This window comes from Meleagris gallopavo, chromosome 2 (assembly GCF_905368555.1).
Source record: "Meleagris gallopavo chromosome 2, MGAL_WU_HG_1.1, whole genome shotgun sequence".
Taxonomy (NCBI): domain Eukaryota; kingdom Metazoa; phylum Chordata; class Aves; order Galliformes; family Phasianidae; genus Meleagris; species Meleagris gallopavo.
Window position 1 is genome coordinate 63,044,743 of NC_139405.1, and position 27,093 is coordinate 63,071,835.

General features: G+C 38.2%; 1 protein-coding gene across 1 annotated transcript in view; it reads right to left on the minus strand.

Annotated features, from left to right (window-relative positions):
• Positions 1–538: 538 nt before the first annotated feature.
• NT5DC1 (5'-nucleotidase domain containing 1) overlaps positions 539–27,093 on the minus strand; it is a 126,050-nt gene continuing 99,495 nt past the window's right edge. The window contains exons 9-12 of the mRNA XM_085217441.1: positions 19,630–19,748; positions 18,269–18,427; positions 12,594–12,762; positions 539–765 (exon numbers count right to left, since the gene is read on the minus strand). Coding sequence (XP_085073567.1) covers positions 647–765; positions 12,594–12,762; positions 18,269–18,427; positions 19,630–19,748 — 566 coding nt within the window. The 3' untranslated portion in view covers positions 539–646. The remainder of the gene's footprint in view (positions 766–12,593; positions 12,763–18,268; positions 18,428–19,629; positions 19,749–27,093) is intronic.

Genomic DNA, 27,093 nt, shown 5'->3' on the forward strand with positions numbered 1-27,093 from the left:
ACCATTGGTTAGGCACTTGCAGGAATACAAAGCACATAGCCAAGGCGCCCAGGAGTATAATTCTGTGTTTTGCTGCCTAAATTTCATTCACATCTCTTTTTGGCTATGAAGCATCTTTCTCTTTGGGCCTCAGTATTTCCATTTCTCCAAGAACAATTGCAGTACTTCTCTGCTTTGTTTAGACAGCAAAAGAACAATTTCCTCATGGCTTGCAAAACACTGATCTACTGTCATAACCTGAACTGCCAAGGTAACTCTTAATGGAGTAGGCTGAGTCTTTCATGTCTTTCCTGGGTTTTGTAGCAGCAACAACACCACATAAGTAGAGATAATACTGAAAATGTCCTTGAAAATTTAGTATGTAAGTTGAGATGAATTGTTAACAGAACATTTCTCTTAAAGTATCTGGGGAGTGCATGGAAAAAGCCAGTCACTGTGTGAAATGTAGTCCTGGTAAGGAGATTTACAAAGTATGCAATGCTCACCTGTCCCAGCTGGACTAGAGAAACAAGGGAAATAAATCTACACAGGAGTCTGCTTTAATTCATCATTCTATTTTATGAAGCATCAAACAGCATTTTCACCAATTAGCATTTAACAGCAGTTAAGAAAGGATCACAGGGTTATTGAAGGAAAAGCCAAAAACCTATTTCATAGTCACTGATTCCTCACTTGGCAGCAGTGCTCTTGGAGGCCTTGGGTAGTACCCAGCAGTTGCTGAGCTATTTGAGGAAAATCGTGTAAATCTATAATCCAGCGGTAAATCTGAAAGACAGAAATATACCACATCTGATTAGCAGCACAGTCCATATCACATAAAAAATAAGCCTGTGGTGAATAGCAGTACTTCTTAAGCCCTTGAGCTGTTTGCTTACTGGCATTAGAACTCAATCGGATTGCACGATTACATATTTATTTGACATCTTCAGCTGTCCAAGGGATTAACTTTCAGAGTTTATTCAACTGCAGTAAAGGATATTCAGTTCCTTGATTGCTGAAATAATGCTAGTCATAGAGAATGATTAGATGAATACTAAAAAATCAAACAAAAATCTTTTTCAAGCCTAGGTGGAATTTTCCTTCTAGAACAGCTTCAGGGCTTCAGGTTCTTCGAGCTGACACTCTTTTATCTCAGCAATCAACTGATGAGAGCCTCATTTAAAACAAAGAAGTCTTTTTTTTTTTTTTTTGGGGGGGGGAGGGATGGGGGGGGAAATTGTTGTAGCAAGATTCCCAAAAAGAACCCACTTTGGGATTTTCTTGAAGTTCAGTGTTAACACCATCATTTTGTATAAAGCCTTCTTGAAAATTTGCACTCGTAACTTGGCATACCCACTGCATCCACTCTGTGAAGAACACTGAATACATTTAAATAGTTCTGAACAGTCAAAGCTTTCTTTCCTTTCATTCTTTTAAAAAGACTTTACCGGCAGCAGTGCCTCCTCCTACAGGAAACTGATACTTCTCATACTTACTTCTTATTCAAAGTTCAAGCAATAAGAAATCAAATAAAATAAATTCCACACATATAAAATTTTATTCAACAATCACTCTCCAATTAAGTGTGGGGGGGGAAGCTCAGATCCTACCTAGTTTTCTGTTTAGAACCAAAGCAAAACAAAAACTAAACTCATCTGAACTTTTTTTTTTGGGGGGGAGGGGGGGGCGGGGGAGGGCAAGGGTTTGAAATACATTTGGGCTTATATTTAGATTCTACAGGCTATAAAATTTTTTGCATTCAGCCTGTTTAGTGAAACAGAAAAACACAGTCTTAGCTGTTTCAGATCAAACAACTGGAAATTCAGTTCTATCTCAGCAGCAACTCTTATGCAGACAGCAGGGCAGCATCCAGGCCTGCAGCTTTAAGACTACATAAAACACAGCTGAAGCAAACAAATCAGAATCTAGATCCAGTTGAGAAATCAGATAAAGACTGGAATAAAGAAGTAATGGGAAGATACTTGATTGCAAATGAATTACGCTCTATTAAGTGGATTACTTCAACTTGTCAAAGAAGCACATTTTCTATTCTGTCTTAGCCAAGGGATTCTCTAGGGCTCTTTCAGAGCACAGCAGAGCAGGCAGATGTTTTCTAGTCTACCGAGCAAGGAAGCAAAGATTCTGAATATCGTTATAAACTATAAAATTTACATGCCTTTTTTATCTAAAAGCTTTCATTAACTTTTTATTCTAGCAGTCTGGAGTCTCCCAGGAGCAGTTTAATCAAAAAGCAGTAGCATAAGTGATGCAGACTTGTTGTGGATTTCCTTATCTTGAAGAAATGAGCATTTAGATCAAAATGGCAATTTTGTTCATATTTCATGGTAAACTAGTTTTAAACAATCAGCTTAGATGCCGAATCGATTTTGAATACAATGCACAGGACTCCAACAGAGAATAATCAATTTTTACATATTCAAAATCCAATCTGCCCATTTAAATATTGCTTTTGTCTGAGCAAGTTGACTGGATGAACAGAAGGTTTCCATATGTAAAAATGTTGTGTAAGGCATCACTGAAAGTTACATGAAGCAGATACTATTCATCACCTACGATCCTGATTTTATGTCACAGATATAGGAAAAAATCTTCCTGTATTTTCAGGTTTGTTTTCATCAGTGATTTCATTTGCTGCATCTGCCCTGCCTGGAGTTGGGAGCACTTCACGCTACTGCTTTATTTCAGTGTGATATATTTATGTGAAAGCCCTGCACTGATCCAGAAATACGTAATTGGAATCCTAGCAGCTATAAATAAATCAGAGTGAAGATGAAGGGTAATTACTCAAAGAAAGAAAAATGAAGATTGTTATTGAGGCGGGATATACAATTATGAAAAAATGGAAATCCAGAAAATGTCAGAGAGGAAGTGTGCTGTAAGTTCTTTTAAACGTAGCTCTTCTGAAAACTCTGAAACATCACACAAATTGCAGTTGCCTTGGATGGCAAAGAATTAATGTTAATTGGACGCCAAAGCTCAGTCCAACTTCTCTGGATGCAGATGGCAATGGTATCAGCAGTGCTGGCTCATCAGCAAAGAACTGCAGTAGAGATCTTAAGTTTGCATGGATACATTGCTGGATACAGCAGCAATTTATTTTGTACTTGGTCTTATTTTCTACTGTCACTGGTGGCATAGAAGAGAAAAGAACACTGATTGCTTTAAAAAAAAAAAAAAAGGAAATAATAACAATAAAAGATACAGTATTTGATAATAAAGCAAGCATCAGTTAGGAAAGAAATGAGTGCTCATTTCCAAAATGATTGTTTCCTAGTATTTTTACCAATAAATATCTTTAGGCTCTACTACCGCACATCGTCACGGCTGCTGCTGTCTTGACAGAGCTTTACATCTGGGCATTCTCTTCTCACCCAGCCCTGATGGAGAGCTGTAGATTAGAAGGGGCACATACACAGCTCTCTCTTACATACAGTGGGGGTCTGATCAGTGCTGATCAGCCTACAATGACAATGGATTCAACACAAACCTTATCTCATATTGCCACTCACTAGGAAATAAAACAACAGCAACAAAAACAACAAAAAAAAAAACAACCACAAAAGAACCCCATACAAACTAAACAGATTTATGTTGGAAGAAAGATCTAGCTGGCTTTACCCAAAGAGACTACGTAGGGACCTAAATCCTGGAAATTTTCTATGCTACATAGGTAATTCCACCAAGACTCATCTTGTTCCCAGTATTCACTTTCAGTGCCCAGCCTCCTAAAAGTCAAACACGGAGTGTCTCATAGTCTACATCCCTTTCTAGATCTATAGGAATTCTAGTTGCCACATGTAGCCTTGGGAATATTCTTGCTCCCAAAGCAGAGCTTGAGTGTCGGTGAGTGATGAGAGCCAGCTCCCTTCACAGTACCTGTACAGGCAGAGTATCCTGGTGCTTCTCAATGACTTAGCTGGTGCTCAGGGCTGCGAGCTACTGGGTCCCCAAGGTACCTTACCCTGCCCAACCTCACTTGCAGTGCTTGAGTAGCCCTGGTTTAAATAAAATGGTGGTGGTGATGTCTGAACAGTAACCACTGCCAGGCTTATTCCAGTCACTAAGATGCTGTGTTCCAGCTAAGATCCAGCTCTTAAGTGATATAACTTATAACGCTGTGCTCTGACGCTTTGGGATATCTATATTCATACACGTAGGTGATAAAGATGGATTTATTTTGTACTTATTACTTGACTACATCTCAGTTGCTACTCTGTTATTATAAGCCAATAAATGAAAGCTAAAAGCTCTTACTGGGAAAAAAAAACACAAGAGTTGTAGCCACAGGGTAGGAAGGGGAAACCACAAGAAGAAGGGAAAATGTAGTATTTTAGATGAGTAATCAGGAAAATATTTGAGTAACTGAATGGAAGTCAGTTATAATCTAATCCTGACATAGCCTTGCTTGATAAACTTAATACTCATATTTAATCTTTCTCTGACATTTCCTTGAACAAATCAATACATGAAACAATTATAATCTTAACTGAGATCTTTAGGTGGAAGATATTTCTCCAATTAAAAGCACAGTCCAAGCCTAATGCAGATTTCTCTCAAAATGCACAGAAGAAATATCACAAAGAATTTTGCAATAGTGACCACAAGAAGGAGAACAACATTCTTTTGCAGTGACAGCAGCATGCTGGTGATGTGTGAGAAGCCCACAGATGAAGGAGTTCCCACTCCTGGAGGCAACAGGGCTGCAGAAACCTTGTAGAAAAGAGAAGGGCAGGACTGACTGAACCCATGTGTGTGCTTCTGATTGCTATCAAGAGACACATGGGGGTGTGGGGGAGAAGCAAAAAGCTCTTCAGCAATACGATTCGATTTTGAAAACCTTCAAACTGCTTAATTGTAGCAAATATCAAAACACAGCAATCTATCACGTGGCTCAGCATGCAAGTAGCATAGGTATATGGGCAATCATCAGACAATATTAATTATCTTGTTTTTACAGGAATTCCAGTAATTTACTCTAGCTTAGGAGCTTTGCCAGAGAACTTTGCTTGTATTGAAAAGTTTTGTTGAAGAAAAAGGAAAAAATTAATAATAACAATTTCTAAAATAATATCTTAACAGAAGAGTAAGCACACTTTTGGCTGCACTGCCAAGAGAACTACTCTGTGGCCTGCCAACCTACAGGTAAATAGTACTGAGTGTAGAGTGTTTTTGGAAATATGAAATATTTTTATCTTCCTACATAATTCTTTTTAATAAAAATCACAACAGCTCTTGCAGCAAGAGCTGAGAATGTAAAGGAATGCAGTGGTAGCAAAAACAAAAAACCCCAATGATGCAATTAGATTTAGCAATTATTTTTAGCAAGACATCTCAGGGAGATTTTCCTAAACACGAGATCAAATGTTTTCTGTATTAACCCAAAGCTCTTGAAATACTTAAGCGAGCATTCCTTCTACCAGTTACATGAAAGTCACTGCTGCTGTTTGCAGGCTCTGCAGCTGAACAGTGAGAGAGGAGGAGGATACACATCTGTGTGGGTGTTTGTTTGAATTGGGAGGATCATCAGCAGTGGGGGGGTCTAGAGAAGAAAGGTGGTAAAGCTTCTCAGCTTGGATGTAGCTGGCACTCGCAATGTACTGTTTGAGCCAGTGCAGTTTATGCATCCATAGATAAAGACTGATATTGCTTTCAGTGAAACTGCAGAATTTCTGCTTTAATAGCAACCCTTTAACAGCTTTTCCCATTGTGGCTGCACTGTTTGGAGAAAATGCCTGCTGCTCCGCTACACAGAATCATAGAATCTTTTGAGTTGGAAGGAATCTTTAAGGGTCATCTACTCCAACTCATCTGCAACAAACAAGGACACCTACAGCTAGATCAGCTTGCTCAAAGGCCCATTCAGCATGACCTTGAGTGTCTCCAAGGAAGGAATATTTGTAATATGCCCCTGGCAGAAGAGCTATCCTGGCACCTAGCCCTTCCCAGTTGCTGTTCTGCAAGTGATCAAACTCTTACGCTATAATACTCTTAAGTATTTAGATAAAGGCAATGTAAAAAAAAAAATAAATTCTAAGATAAGATCCTAATGGCATATATTAGTCTTTCAGGGATCACTCAATTAATGTGTTTGAGTGACTCATCATGAGTGTGAGGAGTTGTTTTTTTTTCATGCATTACCATTTTAATCCAAAGGGAATATGTTAGACACCAGACTACATGAAGGTACCAGCAACTTTTTTTTCTTTTTTTTTTTTAAGTATATAAGATTGCAAGTTATGTAAAATTTGATCTAGAAAAGAAGTATTTCCAATACTTGGTGGCTTACCTACTTATACTTCTTTCCACATTCAGAAATTATCAACATGTTATATTACCATCAGTGTTTTCAAATAAGAAACCTAAGCCCACCCCACAAGCATGCGATCTAGTCAAAACCCAATTACAGCTTTAATTGCAGCCTGCAAATGAAATTATGCTGCTTGAGTTGAAGGATAACTTTAAAGTAGAAATGACTGAGTGGTTCCACCTTTCTTAATGAGTTGCTCATGAGTTCTCCCTTTAATCTTTTAGAGGTGGCTGTGCTTTGACATTTCACGGAGTAGAACAGGGATTGCAGGAACATTTCTGTCAGTTATTGGCTAGGAAGTAATTTTTTGGGTTCTGCATGACTTGACGCAGCCTTCAGGGGCACAAGTCAATACACCTTTCTGGAGGAGCAGTGAAAGGCAGACCAAAACATAACACTGTGAATCATCCGTTTTATGTCCAAAATTACTAACAAGATATTTGATTAAATCTTTTGGAAAAGTTGGTCTCATACCCTTTGGCCAATACCGGGTCCCGAAGACTATTTACAAGTATTAGTGGTTAAAAATATTTTTTTATGGTTGAGATGCAGTTTACTGTCAATTTCAGTTGTATTTTGCAGCTGAAAAAATAAATACATTCTATTTGTCTGTTGCGTTGAGTGTATTGTTCTGTCTCTCAAATTCTGAGCACTGAAATTAGTTTCCTGGAACAGTTAAATCAGATTTAAATTATCTAACATTTTTCAATTTACACAGAGTTGGAGGAAGATGCTGTTAAGACAACCTGAACACGTCTCCAGTAAACTAACTTTGCCAGCAGTTTTTTTGTACCAAAACAGCAGAACCAGAAAGAGGTTCAGAAACCATGTTGTGATATATATGTATATATATAACATCCAAAAAATATGCATTTCTTTCAAAAAAGATTTGTTATAAAAATGATCTCTAGGGTCTTTTAATAACAAATGCTTTTTACAGCAGCTAAGCCCAGAAGGAAATCAGAATCCTCCAAGCATTTTGTTAAACTGAAATCTCTAGGATACTGTGAAGATATATTCTTACGTTAAATGTGTTAAGTAAAAGCATGGTTGTAAAGCTTTACATGTTAACATTTACTACTAATTAATAAGTAATTTATAATATATATACTTCTATATGTTTAAGTTATGTTATATCAATATTACATTATTTGAATAAGTAAGAGTTTGTTATTATCTCTTAGGTTACAGGAAAGTTCAATTTAATTTTCATAGGAGGTAGATCTGACTATATACAACATAATTTCAATGAAAAAGCATAGAACAAATGTATTAAAATATGGTGGTTCGTTTTTTTTCTGTTGTTTCACTCTAGTAATAATTACACATGATAATGCTCAGGATATAGAAATTATATATCGCCAGATGCTTAGTTAAATTCATGACTTCCACAGTAATAATAAATTCCTCGTGAACATTCAACTTTAAAACACATGTTGAAAGCAATTTGCAACCAATGTGTGGTAGGCAGACCAGTGTATCTGCGACACACACTTTGCTAGCTCCAATGTCCCAGCCACAGCTGCCTTCTGCTTTCCATTGTGCAGACAATTTGCAACTCTAAGCAGAAACATGAACTCCTTTGCTATGGTTCACTGGCAATTTCAGCATTATATTTATACAGCAAGCAGACCGACGACTCAAACTCCTGCAGAAAGAGGCAGGATATGGGACTCTGGCTTCTTTAAAGAGACAGTTTTGGCAAATTATAACAGATTTTTCTCTTCTATTAGACAATTGGAATAGCAATAAGGCATGAAGAAAAACTTATGTACTCTTACGGGCAAAGCATGGTAAGATTTCATATGGCTCACAAGCTTTAAAGAAACACATGATCCTTACGTGCAACATAAGTTTGGTTACCACATCTCCAAAATGTGAAATAAACTGTGCCCATAAAATACTTGTGCATTAATTCTTTGAAATGCAAGTGTTTGGAGCTGCCACATTGCTCATTTTGCCTCACCATTCAGAGATTATGAGACAAGTTCCTAGGTTATGAGACAAGGAGTCTAGGTTAACAACCATGACATTTTATAAAGTTTTATTTGGGTTATCTGCATTAAAATTTAAGGCCCACTTTCTCAAGCTTTTTGTTGTTGTTGTTGTTGTTAATGCAACTAAAAACAGAAGAAACTTACCAGAATTCTCCCATAAGCTTTGAAACGAAAGAGTTACTTATCATGGAATTTTTTGAAGTGTTACTTTCATTTAAAAATATTAACTATAAGATTCAAAGTAAAAGCCTGAAATATGTGCAGAATTTTTTTTGGATCACAGAACTGGCAATCACTGGTTGGCGATTTCACTGACTTCTGCAAAAGCTTGCTCAGTAGCTAAAATATGGTTTGTATTTGATGTCTTTGTAAATTAGGGAGATCTGCCAGTTACTGTTGGGATATCTGCATGATGCAGGGCCTATCATTACTTATACAGACATCTGGTAATTCGATGGGAACGCCACAGAGTAGCAGTCAACTACTTGACGGTACCATTCAGGTTATGCAGGTATGATAGATAAGCACATCTGCCTCAACTTGTCACAAATCAAACTTTCTGAAATTGAGAACCGTATAGTAGAGACTGTGGTTTATGCAAAATGCCATTTTTTTCAGACTTATCCCTATACCTTTTAATTTCTATGTGTGAGCTGGAATGTAACATTCCCACGGTAATGGATCCTGCTTTGTAAAATCTGGCTTATAATATCATTGTACTTGAAAATGGTCAAGAACTGTGAGGGAGCTATAAATGAGGAGAGATTTAATAGCAGAAAAGTGAAGAAACAGATGGACTTGTGAATGAGGCATTGAGAACAGGAGTAGGAGTGCTGGCTTCTAATATTTTATTAACCATGTACATGTCAGTATAATTGTGAATCTTCAGCTTTCAAATTCTTGAGAAAAGTCTTCCTGCTTACTGAAACAGGGTAGGAAAACTATCTTGTAAATGAACTTCAAACTGTTTAGAAAACTTTCAGCTTAACTCATTTCCTCTTAATATTACAAAGATACAGACTTACTGCTACTTTTCAGTTAAACTTTTTAAAATATCAGCTTAATGTCAAAATAATAATCTTAAGTGAAGAGTTTTATTTTACCCCTATGTGATTTCCTCTCCAGAGGGAAGTATATAGAATTTATTACAGAAGACCCTTTTCTGTCCTTTGGGTGATTTTAATGATAATGTTCTTTTTAATGCCCAAGGAAAATGTCAGTTCCTCTTAAGAGACTGCCAGGGGAATTGAGATGACAAGCAGTGGCGTAGTAATCTACAATCTCACTTTGTTTGCTAAAGATGTGATTAGAATTCAAAATTTCTGATGCATCTTTGAATGCAAAACGTTTTTGGGTCAGATACTGAATTTTCAACTAAAGATGGGGACAAAAGTGTAGAACAACTACTTTCATTCAGCACAGAAAGCTAGCGAAAAATGAATTGGACTGTTTTTTAACCAAGCCATGATTTTGCTAATTACACATACAGTTTGTGTATATGCTCTGCTATTTTATACTTTGAAAGGAGAAAATCTGCAACAGCAGCATTCCCTGTGAAGCCCTTTCCTACAGTGCTCTTTGGTGAGTATCAAGTTGTTCCCTAAATTTAGGCACATGTTTAAATTCTTTACATGAAACCATTAGAAGGCATCTGCACCAAACCCACAAGAGGTTGGTGAAAAAAGAGAACTGTCAAAGTTGTTTCTATTCCAACTTTTCAATCCAGAGCTAAGGCCTTCATTCTTTTTTTTTTTTTTTTTCTTATTTTAAACACATTTCATGCATTAAAAAAAGAAACAAAAACAGAAACGAGCTCAAAGACTTTTATTAACCCCCCAAAAATTTCTGGTAACTCTTTCATAACAATTCTCATGTGAATTTTGCCTAAAAATCAGTGCTTTTTGCAAAACACCATTAATATTTACTTCTGTTGAATCATGTTGAATAATTTTTTTTAAATAATATTTTCCAATGACAAGTGAGTCTGGAGAAGTAAATCAGGCTGTTCATTATGCACATTTTGCTGCCAAACAAGAAGAATCAAGTGTATTTAAAATTAGCCCAGCAGCAGTTGTTTGGATCTCACCAAAGATTTTTGCAGATCATAATCTGTTAGGGCATTTATTTGTATGTGGTACTGCTTATTGCTCACACAGACATCCTAAGCTGAAGCTGGTTATGGCTAACAGTGGTGTTGAGCTCAGAGCTCAAACAAGGTTGCCTATCAACTCCAGGACCATGGCAGCTGCTCACACAGAGCTTGCCATATGGTCAGCAAAGTGCAACTCTGAGGAGCTTGAGTCTGTGTGCAGCTTGGCTGAGGGAAGTCCTCTGCTGGTGATTAAAATGTATGAATAGGAAAGGAAAAGTTGGAGCGCATTAAACTCACATAACCTGTTTGAATCTTTTTGAATCTTTTCTAGTGAGTTATACCAAAATAGCTGCAGCTATTAAGCTATTTAATCTATGGCTTCAAACTGCAGCCAAAAACTTCAGGGCTTGGTAAAGTGGGGGCTCACAAGTTAAACAAGGTATTCTAGAGGAGTCAGAAATGCCTTAACCTCCATAATAATGAACATCTGTGTTTAGCATAAACAAACAAGACCGACTTCTCTCATTAAGAAACCATAGATTGTTGTACATTCAGCTTTGAGGCTATTGTTCAGGCACACAGCTGCAAGTTAAAAAATGTTAGTTCTCCACTTGCTGTCCTTTAGCTGTGTGGGGATGCACATAGCACCCTTCCTAATGGAGGCACAGGCTTTGCAAGGGCTCCACAGCTGATAAACTGAGAAAGAACAGACAGCTACAATGCTCCTGCACTTCAAGCAATAATTTATGCATACATAACTTGAATGTTCTCACCCCTTCATCTGTAGCTGGAAAATTCCTGATAAGTTTGCGGTCTACAGCATTTGCTAGTTGTGCAGATCGAGCTGTGGTTTGCGGAGCTGGTGGGACGGAAGATGTTCACAGAACATGGCTGACCCTGTCAGCCTCTAGGCCAACACTTTCAAAGCAAACCACAGAATGATGCTGGAAGAAGTATTAGAAGGGAATTTTACAGAAGTTACCTCTGTCTTGGCAATTTTCCTTGTTATACTTGGGCCCTGTACTTCTAGGATGAACTACAGACTGCAACACAGTAAATATAGGAAGCGTAAATAAATTCTGGTCCTGTATCAATTTTCTACTCTGAGATATCCTTATCATATACGTCGGTTTGTAGAATTTGGTTGCAAAGAGAAGGTCTATAATGTGTTCTGCCAAAGAAATAACTGGCATATCTGAAATATCTCTCACAAGAACTTTATTCATTGGTCTTCTGCATGAAGAAAGCCACAGATGCTGAGCAGAGGGGTTAGTAACTAATTGCTGTGGTCTTTGTAGAGCCAAGTACATAATTCATTTGATACTTTGTTTATTCCTTTAGATTTCGTGTATCAAATTTCAGTAAGGAAAAATGACAAATTGAGACTACCTAGATAGAAGATCTTCACCACCACTGCATAATCAACTGATACGTGCTGCAGCTGCAAAGCTTTTGCAGTACTAACGCTACAGCTATTGCTACAAACCACACAACCACACAAACTAAAGCATGGCCCCTCCAGAGATAAAGACTAGTTAAATGAAAATAAGATCTGTCATGATTGTACCTCTGGCACAGCTCTGATGGAAAAAAACGTACAAAGTTTGAGTAATTGCTGAGTTGGATGAATTTTTGGAGAACAAGACACTGCTTGTTAGGCTTTTTTCCCCAGATAAGGAGTAAATTTTAGGCTCAATTTGTGTCCATGATGGTGCAGTTTTAAAAGGAATGAGAGAGAAAGAGAGGAAAGCAAAGTTCTAAGCGTTCTTGGCTTCAATACATTCTTGTGTTTGTTCATCTTCATTTCAACTGTAATGGTATAAGTGAACTGATAAGATGATGAACTAGATCAAAGGGGAACACATTTTGAAATATTAAGAAAGCTCCAGTAATCTTGCATGCATTTGTTTCCTAACATAACTCACCACCAAAAGCAGATAGTGTGGGGAAGTCCTCAACTCCTGAAATATTGCATCCTGTTTCTAACATGGGGCAAATGAAGTACCTAATCTTTGCAGACACAAACAAGAAACTAGCACAGCAAACATTACAAAAAACATAAACATCAGCTGCTGTGTGATAGGAACAGAATATTTTGATATATTTTGGATACATGGAATCTCAAAAATAAACCTGTGGTATGACAAAATTACTATGAGTACTGTAAGTTCATGAAGGAAAAAAAAAACTTTCTTACCTGCAATTGCTTCAAGACTAGGGATTGCAATAGTGCTGTAAGTGCTAATGCATTTACAGGACCATGTACGAACTAAGGTTTCCTCTGCATTTTCCAGACCTGGTAGTCTGTCCACGAAGAAAGAGCCCCACTGCTCAGATACAGAGTAGGGAATTTTGGGCTGATATCCCTGAAATAAAAATGAGAAAGCATGTAAGCTTACAAAAAATATCTTCATGCTTTATGCAACCACAAGCATTAGTTTAAGAAGTCTGTAGTGTTTTTCTCATTTTCTGGGAAAACTCTGTTTCATCTCAGGAACAACGTGGCTTAAAAATACCGTGCAAAAGAATAACAATCATACTCTGATAAGGCCCCTAACTTTGATTTAAATAATTTCCCTTGGGTGAAAAAGTGCCTTTAATCTTTTCCCCAAATAAATCTATCTGTTATTCCATTTCAGATAGCAGGACCAGCTTGCTGACTTTCTCTGCCACAGCATCTGAGCAGCACGACGCAGCTCGGAGTTCTTCCTACCAGACAGAAGCAACTCCACCAGATACTGAGCTGCAGAGGATGTAGCATTTCACCTGTGCTACTTTATCTGCTTCTCAGCTGATGAATGAGAACAGAACCATGGAAACCACAGAGAGCCACTCAGTTGCCTAACAAATATGAAAAAAGTTATTTTTTCCATGTATGTTTTTCAGTCAATAATATACAAACTCATTAAAGCAGTATTGGGAAAACTGATCTTTTTTTTCCTGCAGTTCATCTTGAAACCTGCTATATATTGCCATGAGCAGCCAGAAAAAGCTCCGTGAGGCCTTTACAGAAAGATTAAAAAATGTAAACCAAATTGCAAACTACACTGCAGAAAATCTGTTAAAGTCATTTGTGTGCAAAGTACATTTTCAGACTAACAAAGGACAGAACAGACATCCTAGCGGGTGTCTCAAGATTAGTAAACTTTTGTACTCTATTTTCCATTTAACTCCTTTCTTAATAGTTTTGAGAAAGTGCCAAAATAATTTATGTTTATGACAGAGATCCGTGGCTTTTGACCACAACAAAGCTGTTGAACCAGCCAAACAAACCCCATCAGTAAACACAGAGCAATTGTTTCAGTGGTTCTGAGTAACAGTTTTTTCTCTGAGTGCAGCTGGGGGATGGGGCAGGAACTAATTTGGATAAATACAGACATTGATTTCTGTCTTCTGATGTAAACAGGGTGGAAAAAATCCTATATTTAGTATCAAAAATAGCAGTTCAACTGCTGTTCAGGAGCTGCATTTCCCCCCCCCCCCACCCACAGGGGCAACATCTTAGTATTTTTTGTCTTCTCATGCACATCCTGGGACTTTACATCATTTTTAATTAAATGTAGGTAATGAATTAAACTCCATTTGCCAGCTGAATGCAGAAAACTCTTAAGGCCATTCCAGCTATTCAGGTGACTAATCAAAAAGCTCCATCAAAAGTACTGGACCACATAAACGTTTAAACAAAGACAAGGCCTTGTTTATTGACAAGTGAAACAAATCTGATGCTTGTGCTTTTTAAGATGTGTCCTTATAGTAAGAGGAATTGCTTTGTTCTTTTTCAGAGATTTGATTCAGAGATCTGATCTGGTGGGAACTTCTTAATTGTTAAGGATGAAGAAGATAAATTCAAGATTTATAGCTCAAGCCCTTAATAAAACCAAACTCAGACATAAATATTGTCATCAAGTCATCTGGAAGTGGACTCCCGATGTTTTGCTGCTGGCTTACCTCCACATCACAAGTGCAGTTCGTAGAAGGCATTATCCTCATCCCAAATATGAAACAAAAGCTGTAAAATGTTGCCCATGTACTTATGAGGCATCTGCTATCACTCTGTGTATCATTCCTAACTACTGCCTACAAGATGTCTGTACCTCACCTGAAGCATACATAGCCCACAATGAAGATAGGATACTACGCCACAAAGCCTACACATTTTCCTGTATACCTGGAGATGTTTTTAACACATGAGCTCTGTGAGGTCCTCCAGCCACCCCTGTAGTAACCTCTCCTTGCATGGCTACAAATCCTGCCAAGTGCTGCGCACCCCCTTCTTTGGTACATAACAGCTTTCCCCCACTCCACCCTCCAGAGGGGTGGTTTTGCTCTCAGGCATACCAGTCAGACAGCAGGAGGAGGTTAGATGTTGACTGTAACAGATCAGGGCACAAAGCCTTAAAGACTACATCTAGACAGGAGAGAGAAATGATGGTACAACTGTGCTCCAACACTCAAAGCTTTCCACTAAATTAAAGCATCTGGGATGCTTATTATCACCCTTACTTTATTAACTGCAGATAAATAGGGCTGGCTAACAGACCAGACAGGTTTAGTTAATGGGACCCTTGGGAAACAATGATTTGCCAGCTTACAAATTGCCTGTAGAAAACTGGAATGAATAGGGAGCTGAGCTCTGAAGTTCTACCCTGTTTGGTAAACAGGAGAAAGAAAAAAGGACAGCAGGGGGAAGAGCGAAAAGTAAAGCTGTAAAGCACTGTACATTTTTTAAAGGTATTATTGAAATGCGAGTTTGCCATCTAAGCCATTGTCCATTGTCTTTGTACTGAGCAGAGGTTACTACAATTGCTTCACTGCATACTGTATCCTATGACACTGATGGCCATATGCCTCGTGCCAAAGTAATAAAACCACCACTGACTCTTAGCACTAATAAAAACAATGCTCGGAATACAGTTCTGCCTGTGTAACAGCTGGTTTTTGAGGTACTTCCACCAGCAGAACAGTGTTGGTAAGGGGCACAATGAACTGGTGTACCTGAATAAAACAGCCACGCCATGTTAAGGATATTGCTTTAAGAATATCTCTCTAACTGGCTGGGTTGTTCCTGGAAGTACCATTAGATCTGTGTTGAAGATAAATAGGAATACAGAGAGAAACAGATCCAAGAGGCCTAGAGCAATCAGCCATTGGCTGAGGTCACTCAGTGTCCTGGAAACAAAGGCCTCAAGGGCTTGACGTCCTGAATAGCCACTAGGCAATACTGTGAAAACCAGTTTTCCTTCTAACTGCAGAAATATCAGAAATATTGTCTATATCTGCCAACGGCTTCTTCCCTTTTTACTCCATTCACTCCTGCAACCTTGTTTCTTATATGCTGACTAGCTCTTCCATAATGATTTCCCTTGAAATCCTGGGATGAAATCCAGCTTTTCTTAGAGTTTTCATTGATGAAATGGATCACATATTTAAAGAACAGAAGAAAAAAACAAACCCTCCAGCCAAGCAAACAAACCCCTGAATCTGAGGGGAATCTAGTTTCAACACAATACTTGCTTTTTTTTTTTGTTTGCTTCTTTTTATCTTTTCTTTCCTTGTATGCTGCCATTCACTTAATAGCTGAGTAATTACATAAATAGTTTTGCTATTCCCTTGCTCATTTGGTTACGACTCATATACTCAAAAGAACTGCAGTTGTTTCCATAATTTCACAGTTCTGTGTATCTGGCTTATATCAAGCATTTAACCGAAGTGGAAAAGACAAAAACTGTTAATGAAAATGGAAATGACTTCCAGTTTGAGTGTGAGGAGGGTTTCTTTCCCTCTCTCTGGTAGTGATGAAATATCATGTCATGCGACTGAAAACAGTTTTTGTTATTTCAAAATTTGCAATTGCAAATTAGAGGCAATATTTCATTTATTTAATAATATTTAGTGAAGATTGATAGAAGGGAGGATTGTGTCTTGAATTAAATTTTCAGTCCCTTTTTGCACACAGCATGGCATGCAAAATCTGCAACTGTATTTCTGGGAAATGAATGAATGGGAAGGCAAATGAATAGTACTAAATCTTGTTTGCTACTGCCTAATTTTCCCAGAACACCTGACTTTGTGCAGTCCTCTGAGCTGGCTTTCCTCCACTCCTAACCAGAGGGTTAATGGGAGAAGTTGATTAGGAGAATAAAAATAAAACTTCCATGGGCTTGTAAAGGGAATCTCTTTGAACTAGTCCTGTTAAGTCAGTGGTGTCCAGTCAACTGCAGAGATATGGATGTGACCTGTTGTTCAGACTCCAGTGAGCAGCATGGTAATGAAATAACACCACTGACCTACATGGCCCCCTTGGTTCTGATTCCTTTAATCAACACAATTCATTTCTTCCTTGCTTACTCGCTGTCACTGGTAGCGGATGTAAACTGAACAGGGCTTTTCTGTGACAGAGGTGTTATCTCCCTGAGATGCTGCCATCTATCATGACTGCTACAGCTTTAGTGAAATGTCAGACACCTGTATAAAAAGTCTTACTTTCCTACTTGATAACTGCATTGATAGAGAAGATACCTCGACAAGAGGTATTACAACAAGATAAAAAAATAAATCATTATCAAGGGCTTAGAAACACATCACTCAGTAACTCTTCTTTTGTACTTCTAGAAAAAGAAACATGTTCTGGTTGCTTGTTTAAATACACCTGCTTCAGAAGCATATATTGAGCACGCTTCAGAACCAATGGCTGAATTAAAAAAAAAATATCTTAGGGAGATGTGTGTTCAAAGGAGTTATGAGTCTCCAATCAGAGGGACTACAAGATTTATGAAGGATAATAACTTATTTTTACAGCATTAGTTAATTACATCAAATTTTATTAACCCATGTAACTCCTCACATTTCCTTTATTCTTTCTTCTCTTTTTTTTACTGAGGAGCACATTTATCTTGATAGGAGACTGCACTTTGTTTGCCTTTTTTTCCCTATGCTGCAAGAAAAAGCCTAAACAATGACTACATTTCCTTCTTTATTTCACTGAGTGAAATGTCTGCCCTTAGTTTAGAAATCAAGACAATGAGGGAAGACATTAGACAGGTGTATTAAAAAAACAGAGAATTACTAAGAGGATGAATTTCCTTCTTCTTGCTATCTGGTTGCAGAGGTCCCTTGCTGAAACTGGACTGTAGTTCCTCAGCATGGCACACTGCAGGTACAACTATACCACCTAAATGTTGTTCCTTACCTACTTAGTTCTTCAGCAGTGGAAAGAAAGATAAACTGTAGTAAAATTTCACCCTGAGGAGCAATTAGAATGGTACTAATGTTAAGGGTCTGCTTCCCAACTGCGATCAACGTGAAAATTTTATAATTTTTCTGAGGTAACAATCAGTAGTTCACATCTGACCATTCTTAGAAACAGTTCCTCCTATCTGAGTGCAACAGTCATCAAAACAAACAGCCTCTGCGGGAAGCAGCAAATGAAAAGTTCTCTGTATGTAAGGAAAACACAAGCAAAGCATATTTCAGAGAGAGAAAAAGAACTTTAAAACAACCTCATAAAAACTATGGCCATGACATGCAGGGAAGTGTCATGAACTCAGCGAAACTCAGGTGCTGGACCTGATAAGCTTCTGTGAAACTTCTTGCAGGGCACAGAGCAGGTTCTCGTTACTAGAAAGAAGACGAGTTAAGAACAAGAGACTTTTTTTCTGAGTTATCTCAGGGTAATGAAGGCTCTGTGACGCCCATGCAATGCCAACCTGAGACAGTATGGTGTGGTCCTGATGTTGCCAGAAGTGTACATCTGTGAGGCTTGGAGCCAGCAGCTTAGTGAGATAAGCAGGCTCATGCTCAGCACAGGTGCCGGGAGGCTTTTCTGCAGTGTACTTTCTTCTCTTCTAGGAAATATTGGCAAGGAACCCTTACCTCATATTTTCCTTTCTTCTCCAAGGGCTCAGATTCAGTCTCTGTAGGCACCATAACTTTGTCCCCTAGAAGCTCCTCCAAGATGAAGACAGTTTCCCAGTTGCTATAGTGACGAGCTGGGAAAATATCTGAGTGCATGCTGTCACCAAAGTAAACAACCTACGAGGGAAGCAGTGAATTAAAAGTTCTTTGTATTGAAGGAAAACACAAGCAAACTGTGTTTTGCAGAGAGAGAAAAAGAGCTTTAAGACAACCTAATAAAAATTCCTCTGTGTTTACAGTTGACGACTACACACACAAATCTTATTAATGTTTGGGCTTTTATCTTCAAACAGTCCAGTAAGGAGAAGGCTGACTCCACATCCCCTCCTTGCTCTGATTCTCTGGGGGCACTGCCTGGGAATGCCCATGTAGGACTGGCACACATGATGGCAACTCAGATCTCTGACTGACAGAAACAGTTTGCCAGGAAGCAGTGGAAAAGACTTAAAAGAAAATGCACAGACCAACTGGAATGCATTTTGGACAACTCTGGAAATGGGAAAACACAAAAAATCTTGAGGACTCAGAACTCTTCTGTACCCAGGTGGTAGTCAACCCATTACAGAAAAATACTACCACCTACAAGTAGCCTTTTCATCCATGCAGAGTTGTCATTAAATTAAAGTGATCCTAATTTTCAATGATGTCACCCTTTCACCTATTTGATTTATTTTCTCAAGGAGATGGATTTTCTGATGATAATCTGATTCTACATGAAACTTCAGAAATGCATAACAAAGCACCCAACCATCTTAGATACACAGTTTAAATATTCTAACAACAAAAAGACATATACACTCTTTCCAGTTCTGGACTGCAGTTTTTTAAACTTGTATCCACCAGGAATGGTATAACATTTTAGATTCTAGAACAGGCCCATCATTGCTAAATAAATGATAAATAGTTGGTTACTGAAAGACAGTGAAGAAGCAGGCAACGTTAACTGTATTTTTTCACTCCTGATGCAGCTTTTGTCACACATCCAAGGACGTAGTAATTGCATGCCCTGCCTTCCTTTTAGAGCAGGGAGTGTGCACAGACTTTTTCACAAGGAGCAAGATAGGAAAAGATGTGGAGTAAGCTAACAGAGGTGAGTCTATCACTTTGTGCATTGACAGGTCATTTCAGTAAACATAAGCAACAGAGCTGGATGGAATAGTCAGATTTGATATGTAATGGAATTGTTCTACCCCAAAGCAGTGTAGGCAGAACAAAAATTAGTGATTTATCACATCATCAACTGTAATGCAAGATCATCTGCTGATATTTATATGGAAACAGAGTATCTTTACAAAGATTTAATTCCACTTTTAACATACCTTGGGGTCCAACTTTCCAGTCATCTTCTTCAGTAGTTCATAAAGATGGATAGCATTACCTTGGGAATACCAGCCGGGTTTGTCCAAAGATAACAGAGCGTCTTGCTCTTCGTCATTTTCTGGAATCACGAAGCAAAATTGCCTGCTGTTAGTAAGAGCAGCACAAGCTCCTGTATTTGTGAGAATTGTGAGAAGTTGCCTGTGCACTGCTTAGAGAATATGGTCTAGTATGACATGAAAATGACGCCAGGGTCTGGCAAGAGGTTCAAGTCCTGGTACTGACTGTGAGTTCAGTGAGGATGTTTGGTAGCTGGGGACAGCTTGGATATAAAGTCGCAGTTAAGATGTGACTTTACACACTATCTTGTTCAGCAAGCTGGAAATAAAAAGGAGACAGACATCTGTGAGGAAAGCAGCAGTTGAGCCTGATCTGCAAGGGCTACAGAAGAGCTAAGGAATCAAAGTCATGAGCTTTGCCTCCTAAGGAAAGCAAGGAAGGTGGAAAATCACGTTGCAGACTGATTGAGGAGATGCTACAGATCTAAGGCGAAACTCTGAGAGAGGGCAGACTGTAAGAACATGTACCTTTCCCAGAATTAGCCACCACTTTCAAACACTGACATAAATGCAATGAAACAAGCTGAGGTAGTTCTTTCAGACATTAGCCAGCCTTAGATCAGCACATGCAATGAACAGTTTCAGCTATGATCCAGATTTGGGCAAATTACAAGATGGCTTTATGTATAAGAGCACTAAAGATGTCATGGCAAAGTTAATTGATCCTTCTGAAAGAGGAAGAAAGAAGAATGAAAAAGGGAAAGAGATACATAGAGAAAGACAGCAAATAATCTTTTAATATTATGCATCTAAGAATTTGAATAAACACAAGATTTATTCTCAGACAAAACAATTCTATATTAAGAATATCTTATAAAGTATGAAGAAACGAGGAAATTCAAAGTTGATGCTAACAGTTCATGTAGGATTTGTGGAAATGTCTTTTCCTTTGTTCTCTTTCAGAAAATTATGATATTAAGTAAAACAACAGCCATTAAAAATTCTCCTTCATTTTACAGTTCCTGTTTTTTAACATTTGACCAAACAAATTTCCATCAAATGGAAGCTGTCAGATTCCAGCATATCTGCTTCATTTTCTATGCATTTTCAGACTTTTCTGTTAGGCTGACTGAATGAGTAGACACAATTTTCAAACAACATGGATGCAGAAAAAGAGCATTTCTCAAAGCAACTCTTTTGAACTGCCACCAAAGGTTTCTATAGCTATCACTATCTGTGACAATGATCTCTCCATTTAGTCAGTCAAGAAAATAGAAGAGAAAAACAGAGATATTAATGTGGACTTTTTAGAATAACTGTTTGCAATGGTGAATTTACAGATATAAGCTCTATGAATTGCAGCAGCACCAAGTGGCTCTGGAAAAAGTCTTTGCTTTACTGATTCTGTTGGAAGACATGGGCAGCACGGGCTGAAAAAATTCACTCTAATTACAGGGTAGATCTCTCACTCTGTGAGACCTCTTACTGTCACTGTTAGCTAGGAGATTCATCTCACTTAACTTGATGCATCCTGAAGTCAGACTTTAATTTATAGTTACGGTTTAAACTAGTTGGCCAGGCTTCCTTGGTAGGCAAAAGAGTGCAATAAGCACTTTCTAGAGGTGCCAGCTCTGTAGAAGTAAAATGTTTAATTAAGCTAGAACTTCACTTTTAGACAATGAAATTAGGGGAAATTACAAGGCTTGGTTTCCTCATTATGTGGAGGCAGCAAACAACATCTATGTTTAATTCATTACAGGAAAAATCTTGATTTTGGAAAGAGCTTTAGAAAGCTGAGAAGTTACTATAATGGATTTGAACAGGCAAACCTTGCATCTTGAACAATGTCTGCTTGTGCTCAGACAGCTAGCTCAAATATGCAGCAACTGTGTCAATTGTACTTCTGTAATCTAAAAGGAGAAGAAATGCACACTTTAAAGGTGTTTCAGCGGCAGCAAGTTCACTAATGAGAAGGGTTTCTAATCCAGTTCCATTTTCCCTATGGCAAAATATAGTCAGGAAATTTATTCGTTAGCACTGGCTGTTAAGGCCTTTGTGGTAGTTCTGCCATATGAAAATATACAATAGCTTAAAAACCATTAATGACACAACTGACTCTGGCATTATTTCTTTGCAACAGCAGCTCCATGATAGTGCTTAAGAAATTTATATACTTCCTGCAGAAATGCTGCATAAACGTGATTATGATAGTTCCAAATTTATATATCTCAGATATTCCAAGTGTTAACTTTGGCTACACTCAGACAAGAGGAAATCTGCTGCTGACCTTTCTTCCATCTTGCTGTTATTGATTCTTAAAAGTTCATTCAAAGGTCAAAACACTGCTATGAGTATTACTGTAACAGGAAGCCACACACACATAGGCGGGGATGCAAATGCTTCAGGTCTTAGAAGTAGGGTGGAAAGGGAGATGTGCTGACAATTTCAAACAGACTGGATAACCAAAAAGAATTTCTTAGATGGTTTAGATAGAGCAACTTGGTTCCCTCTGAAGTCTAATATATCACTGCAGCCTGGATTCCTGGCTGCAGACTAAAAGCATGCCACAACAAGAAATGCAAAAGCATCAAGAGGGTAAAATTAAAATTATTAAAATCAGAAAATTATTCTAGTAACACACTCACCCAAACTTCAACAATGATTCAGAGCAATTTTCCTGAAGGGCAAATAATGTTCCTTTCTAACAACGGCAACAAAAGCTTTACTCATGCTGGGGCTATATTAAAATTGCAGGAATGGCAGTTTGAATATTGCTGGGTCTAACCTTGGGAAATAGGTTTTGATTCAGAAATGTAACTCAGTCACCATAAGCAGACACGGTTCTTCAGATACACCAAATCACTAGTATGACTCAGTAAACTACTTTTCTGATTTTCTTAAACACACATTGGAAGTTTATAACACGGGCTGAGGAACATCTGGTTCCATTCTAAACAAATATGCAAAAAGTAATCACTGAAGCTTATTCCCACTTAAATGACAACTGTCGGTAATTTACTTTGGCGCAGAACGGCTTCCTTGGAACGACTGCTCATGTTTGCTCCCTGCAGCATGCTCTCTGTTTATTGGCCCTACCTGCCCAGATGGGTGCCTGAACACATGAGGTCTTGAGGTTATGTCCACACTGAATGTGAACTCAGGGTGTGGGCCTGCAATGAGGTGGATTCCCACCAGCTCACCCGCAGGGCCACCCCCACACTGCTGTTTGAGCTGGGGGCCACACGGTGTGTATCAGTCACAGCCGGACAACAACCTTCCAGTGAGTTGCCAGGGAGCCTATGGAAACTTGCATTCTGGCTCGTGATGCCAGTCTCAGTTGTGCTGAGGTGTAACTGCAATCTGTGGTGCAGTTCCCTGGCAGTCTGTTCCTCTGCCTTCCCGTCTTTCTCCTGATATTCATAATTGGGAGTTTCTGTACAAACTTTGTTAGGTTCATTAAGCTACTGATATTTTTTGTTCCTTTAAACTGTGCAATGGAATAAAAATATCAGTGGGTTCTATTGCCTCTCATGTATATGGTTGTCCTGCCTCGTCCTAATGGGCAACTCTCGCAGGCTCTCAGTACACGCAGGCACTTAGCACAGATGTGTTTACTGAGGCTCTGGTTACAACTGCAAGGGGCTCTTATAAAACAAATACATATTATGACCCGCCACTGTCACATGTCCATCTGCAAGTTAAAACAATGCCATTCTGGGCCTTGAGGATATTAATATAAGAGCCTAATTATATTCCAGCTTGGCTTCCTGGCACAGTCTGATCCTGCATTGCATTTTGAGTTCTCTTAAGAAGTACAAGGCTTTCTTTTCAGCATGTATCTCAGGCCAGAAAACCACATCACTTCACAGACAAGACATGGCTAAGTAAAATCCTTCTCCCAGCTCTAAAGGCAATGAGATGTGATGAGATAAACTGTAGACTTTCCCTACAGACCACATCCTCCATGAAGAATGCTGGTAAAACTTCATCCCCTGGGGACACCACAGGTGATGGACATTGCAACAGCACCAGAATAGTCCTTACCAAACCTGCTAAGGATTCAATTATATGGCCCAATAAGATGAAAGTAAAAGAAAATGTGCACTTTCAAATTGTCCCGGGCATTTAAGAACCACAGGCTCCATAGAGAAATGAAATACATATATAAAATGTTTTACATTTCCAGTTTCAAGAAAATATTTTTATTTTTTGATTGAAATCTGCATTGGTGCTAAAGATTAATTGTGCTAAACATTACAGTATGAAGAGAACAAGATTGAAGTTTTCCTTGTTTGTAAGAAAATCATTATTTCCTTTATAGCAAGTAAGTTTCTTTTGAAAAAAAAAAAAAAGATTACTGTGCTACAGGAACTGAAAATGTATCACTACAGATTTAGCAATTTGTTTTCAAATCTGTCAAAGCATTAGTTTTATAGCCAGAAATAGTCTGGCTAATGAACAAAGCATTTCTATTTAAAACATTGATATGATGAAGTACAAGCAAGGCCTTTTTCCCTTATTTCAGGAAAGCGATTCATCTTCAAGTTCATTTCTAATTATAGCTCATGCAGAGATTTGCTGAAGCCTTAAGCCTTTTCACAATTTTATGAATTGTTCTTATAACTCAGAGAACTTCGTTTGGAAAGATAAGAGAGAAATAAATGCAAAATTTCATTAATTAAATAGAGATTTTTGAAGAGGTGCCAAATGGCAAGATAAGAAATAAATTTCCACCCCAGAATTGTTGTATTCTGAAATCCTACACCTCAATAGTTTTGTAAGAAGATTCCAGAGCTTCGTACATGAGAAACTTGGAACTCTAAATATCCAGATAAATGTCCTCAAATGTCCCTATCAATATTATTATTGTAGTTCTCCTGGAGATTCCTACATAATTATGGAGAGAGACAAGCTTTTCCAGGAAGTATTTCAAAGTCAAATAAGCCAGGAGAGATATTGTAATTGAGAAAACAAAACAAAACAAAACAAAACAAAACAAAGCACACAATCATTTAAAGAACATACAGTTTACTTCAAGCAATTGACCATAATCTTTCTTGCTAGAGTGTACTTTATAAAAAAAGTTGGCATTTTTTACCAAAAAATCGCCCAAAATTTGGCATTTGCAAAATATCCTTTCTTTTGCTGAAATATTGGGTGCCCACGTTACAATCAATATGAACTAAATTAATTCTCAGGAAATAGGATTCCAGTAATAAGACTCATTTTCTACCATGTTCATGTTCAGAAAGAATCTGCTCAGCCATGGAAGATTTGCAGGCTGTATTGCTCTCTGAGGAAGGGCTGCTCCAGGGATGCTGCAGGCATAAAGAAAAGGAAAGACAAAGGATCCCTTGGCCCTGTTCAGATGCTAAGAGGTGCATCTGCGAATATTTTCAAAAGAAGTTCTTTACTTTTGAAACCATGCTAATCTAAACTGGAGTAGCTTAACCAGAGCATTGTTAGAAGACTGATTTGGGCTATTTTGGACTGTGTCCGCAAGTGTGGAGCTGGGCGGCTGTGGAGAATCATCATTCCTCTCAGGCTGATGTTGTGGCTGACAGTATTAGATTTTGGCTAAGGAATATGGGAAAACTCAGTTTTTAGGGTAAGATGGCCAAGAAAAGCATTCCTTGCAGTTTTCAGGAAAACTGGAGGAAAGCACCAATGACAAGATGAGGCCCACCAGCCAGACATTCAGATCTGCAGACACACACAATGTATCTTCCTTGCACTGTGCAGACTGCAATCATGGAGTCTATCATAACCCTGTAAGTCTCTCTAGCAGCATCTAATAAAATACGGCATGCTGGGATTTGTCTTTGGAGCATACTTTTCTACACTAAAAATTGACACTGCAGTATGATGGGAAAAGGCTTTCTGCCCTACATTTATTTGGGCCACAGACATTAAAAGAAGGAAAAATATAAACAAAAAGACCAGCAATTCTTTAATCCTCAATTTCAGCAAAAATAATTTTTTCCCCTATATTTTAATATTTCAGGTATAAACTATATTATGTAAAGTGAATAGACGGTTTGATTCTGAAGAAGCGTATCTCCATATAGCATACAGCAATATAGAGACTGCTGCAAGGGCTTTTGATTTTTATTTCTTCAAAATCTCTAAAATATCTGCTTTTAAAGAGAATAATAATTGTTGAAATTGAGCAGCTATACACAAATACTGTTATTAACACATAAGTATGTGCAAAAAAGAGGAGTAGATGGGATGCGTACTATTACCTTCTTTAGCTTGTACTCCAAGTAGCTAGTGAAAAGTTGGAAGGAAGACCTGCAGACACATCGTGTGCCTGTACAGCTTATTTCATTGTGAACAGATAACTAGATCTATGCACACTGGGAAACATGGGAGAAGGTATGTAACAAACACACAGAAAATGAAGGCAAATTCCTCGTCACGTACACAGTCATTTTCTATTGCCCCTGCTTTTGTGAAAACTTATATTACTTATATTAACTCTTTTTTTTCCTTCTGCTGAACTTCTTACCTAGAAGTCATAAATTGTATGCAAAAAGCAAAACAGTTGATAGATCTTGAAATAAATAAATATGAAGCATATTATAGCTACAGATAGTGGTTATTGGAATCTGACTCAGGCTGTCCCTCTGCCTCAGCAATTACAAGAGAGCAACCCCACCCAAGCCCATGGCAATTTCCTCCGTGGCTCTCAAGGACAGCTGCCAATAGCAGTGACCTTCCTGCACCCTTATGGGCAGGACGTGACAGACAGTAAGGTCAGTTCTGAGGTCTAGGGACAATGTTATGGCCTTGTGGACATGTGACTGGATGAATTCACAAGAGAGGCAAAGAAGGTGGCAAGGTTATAACAACTGACAGAGATTTCAAATGCTTGTTAAGGCCCGCTCCACAGCAGATGTGTGTCTTCGACAATAGGGAACATTAGAATGATAAAAAATGAGAAACTCCGTTCCTAAAAACTGTATTAAACCTACTGAGATACAGTGAAACTTTAATAAACTAAATGAAAAAGAAAAAAAAAACATTAAGAAACTGATGTTCTAAAAGGTGAACCTTTATGAACAGAACAATCACTGTAAATCTCAGAACAACATAACAGAGCTGGAGATGATAAGGAAGAAAGGAAACTACTACTTTCTGGCAAAGTAAGTTTAGGCACTCTAATGGGAAGACTGACATGAAAAAATTGTAGTAATGATTTTTTTTGAAGATGTGAAAGAGAAATGATTCCCATGGCACTTCCTATAATTCTGCAGTTCCTTGTCTATGCACTTTGTGTGGTTTGCAAAACCACCCTGTGTCTATACGAGCATGCGATTTACCTTGTTTCTCAGAATCAAGAGCACTGTGCCAGATCTCCGTATGCAGGAATTTCACAGATAAAATCTCTCGCTACTACTATTC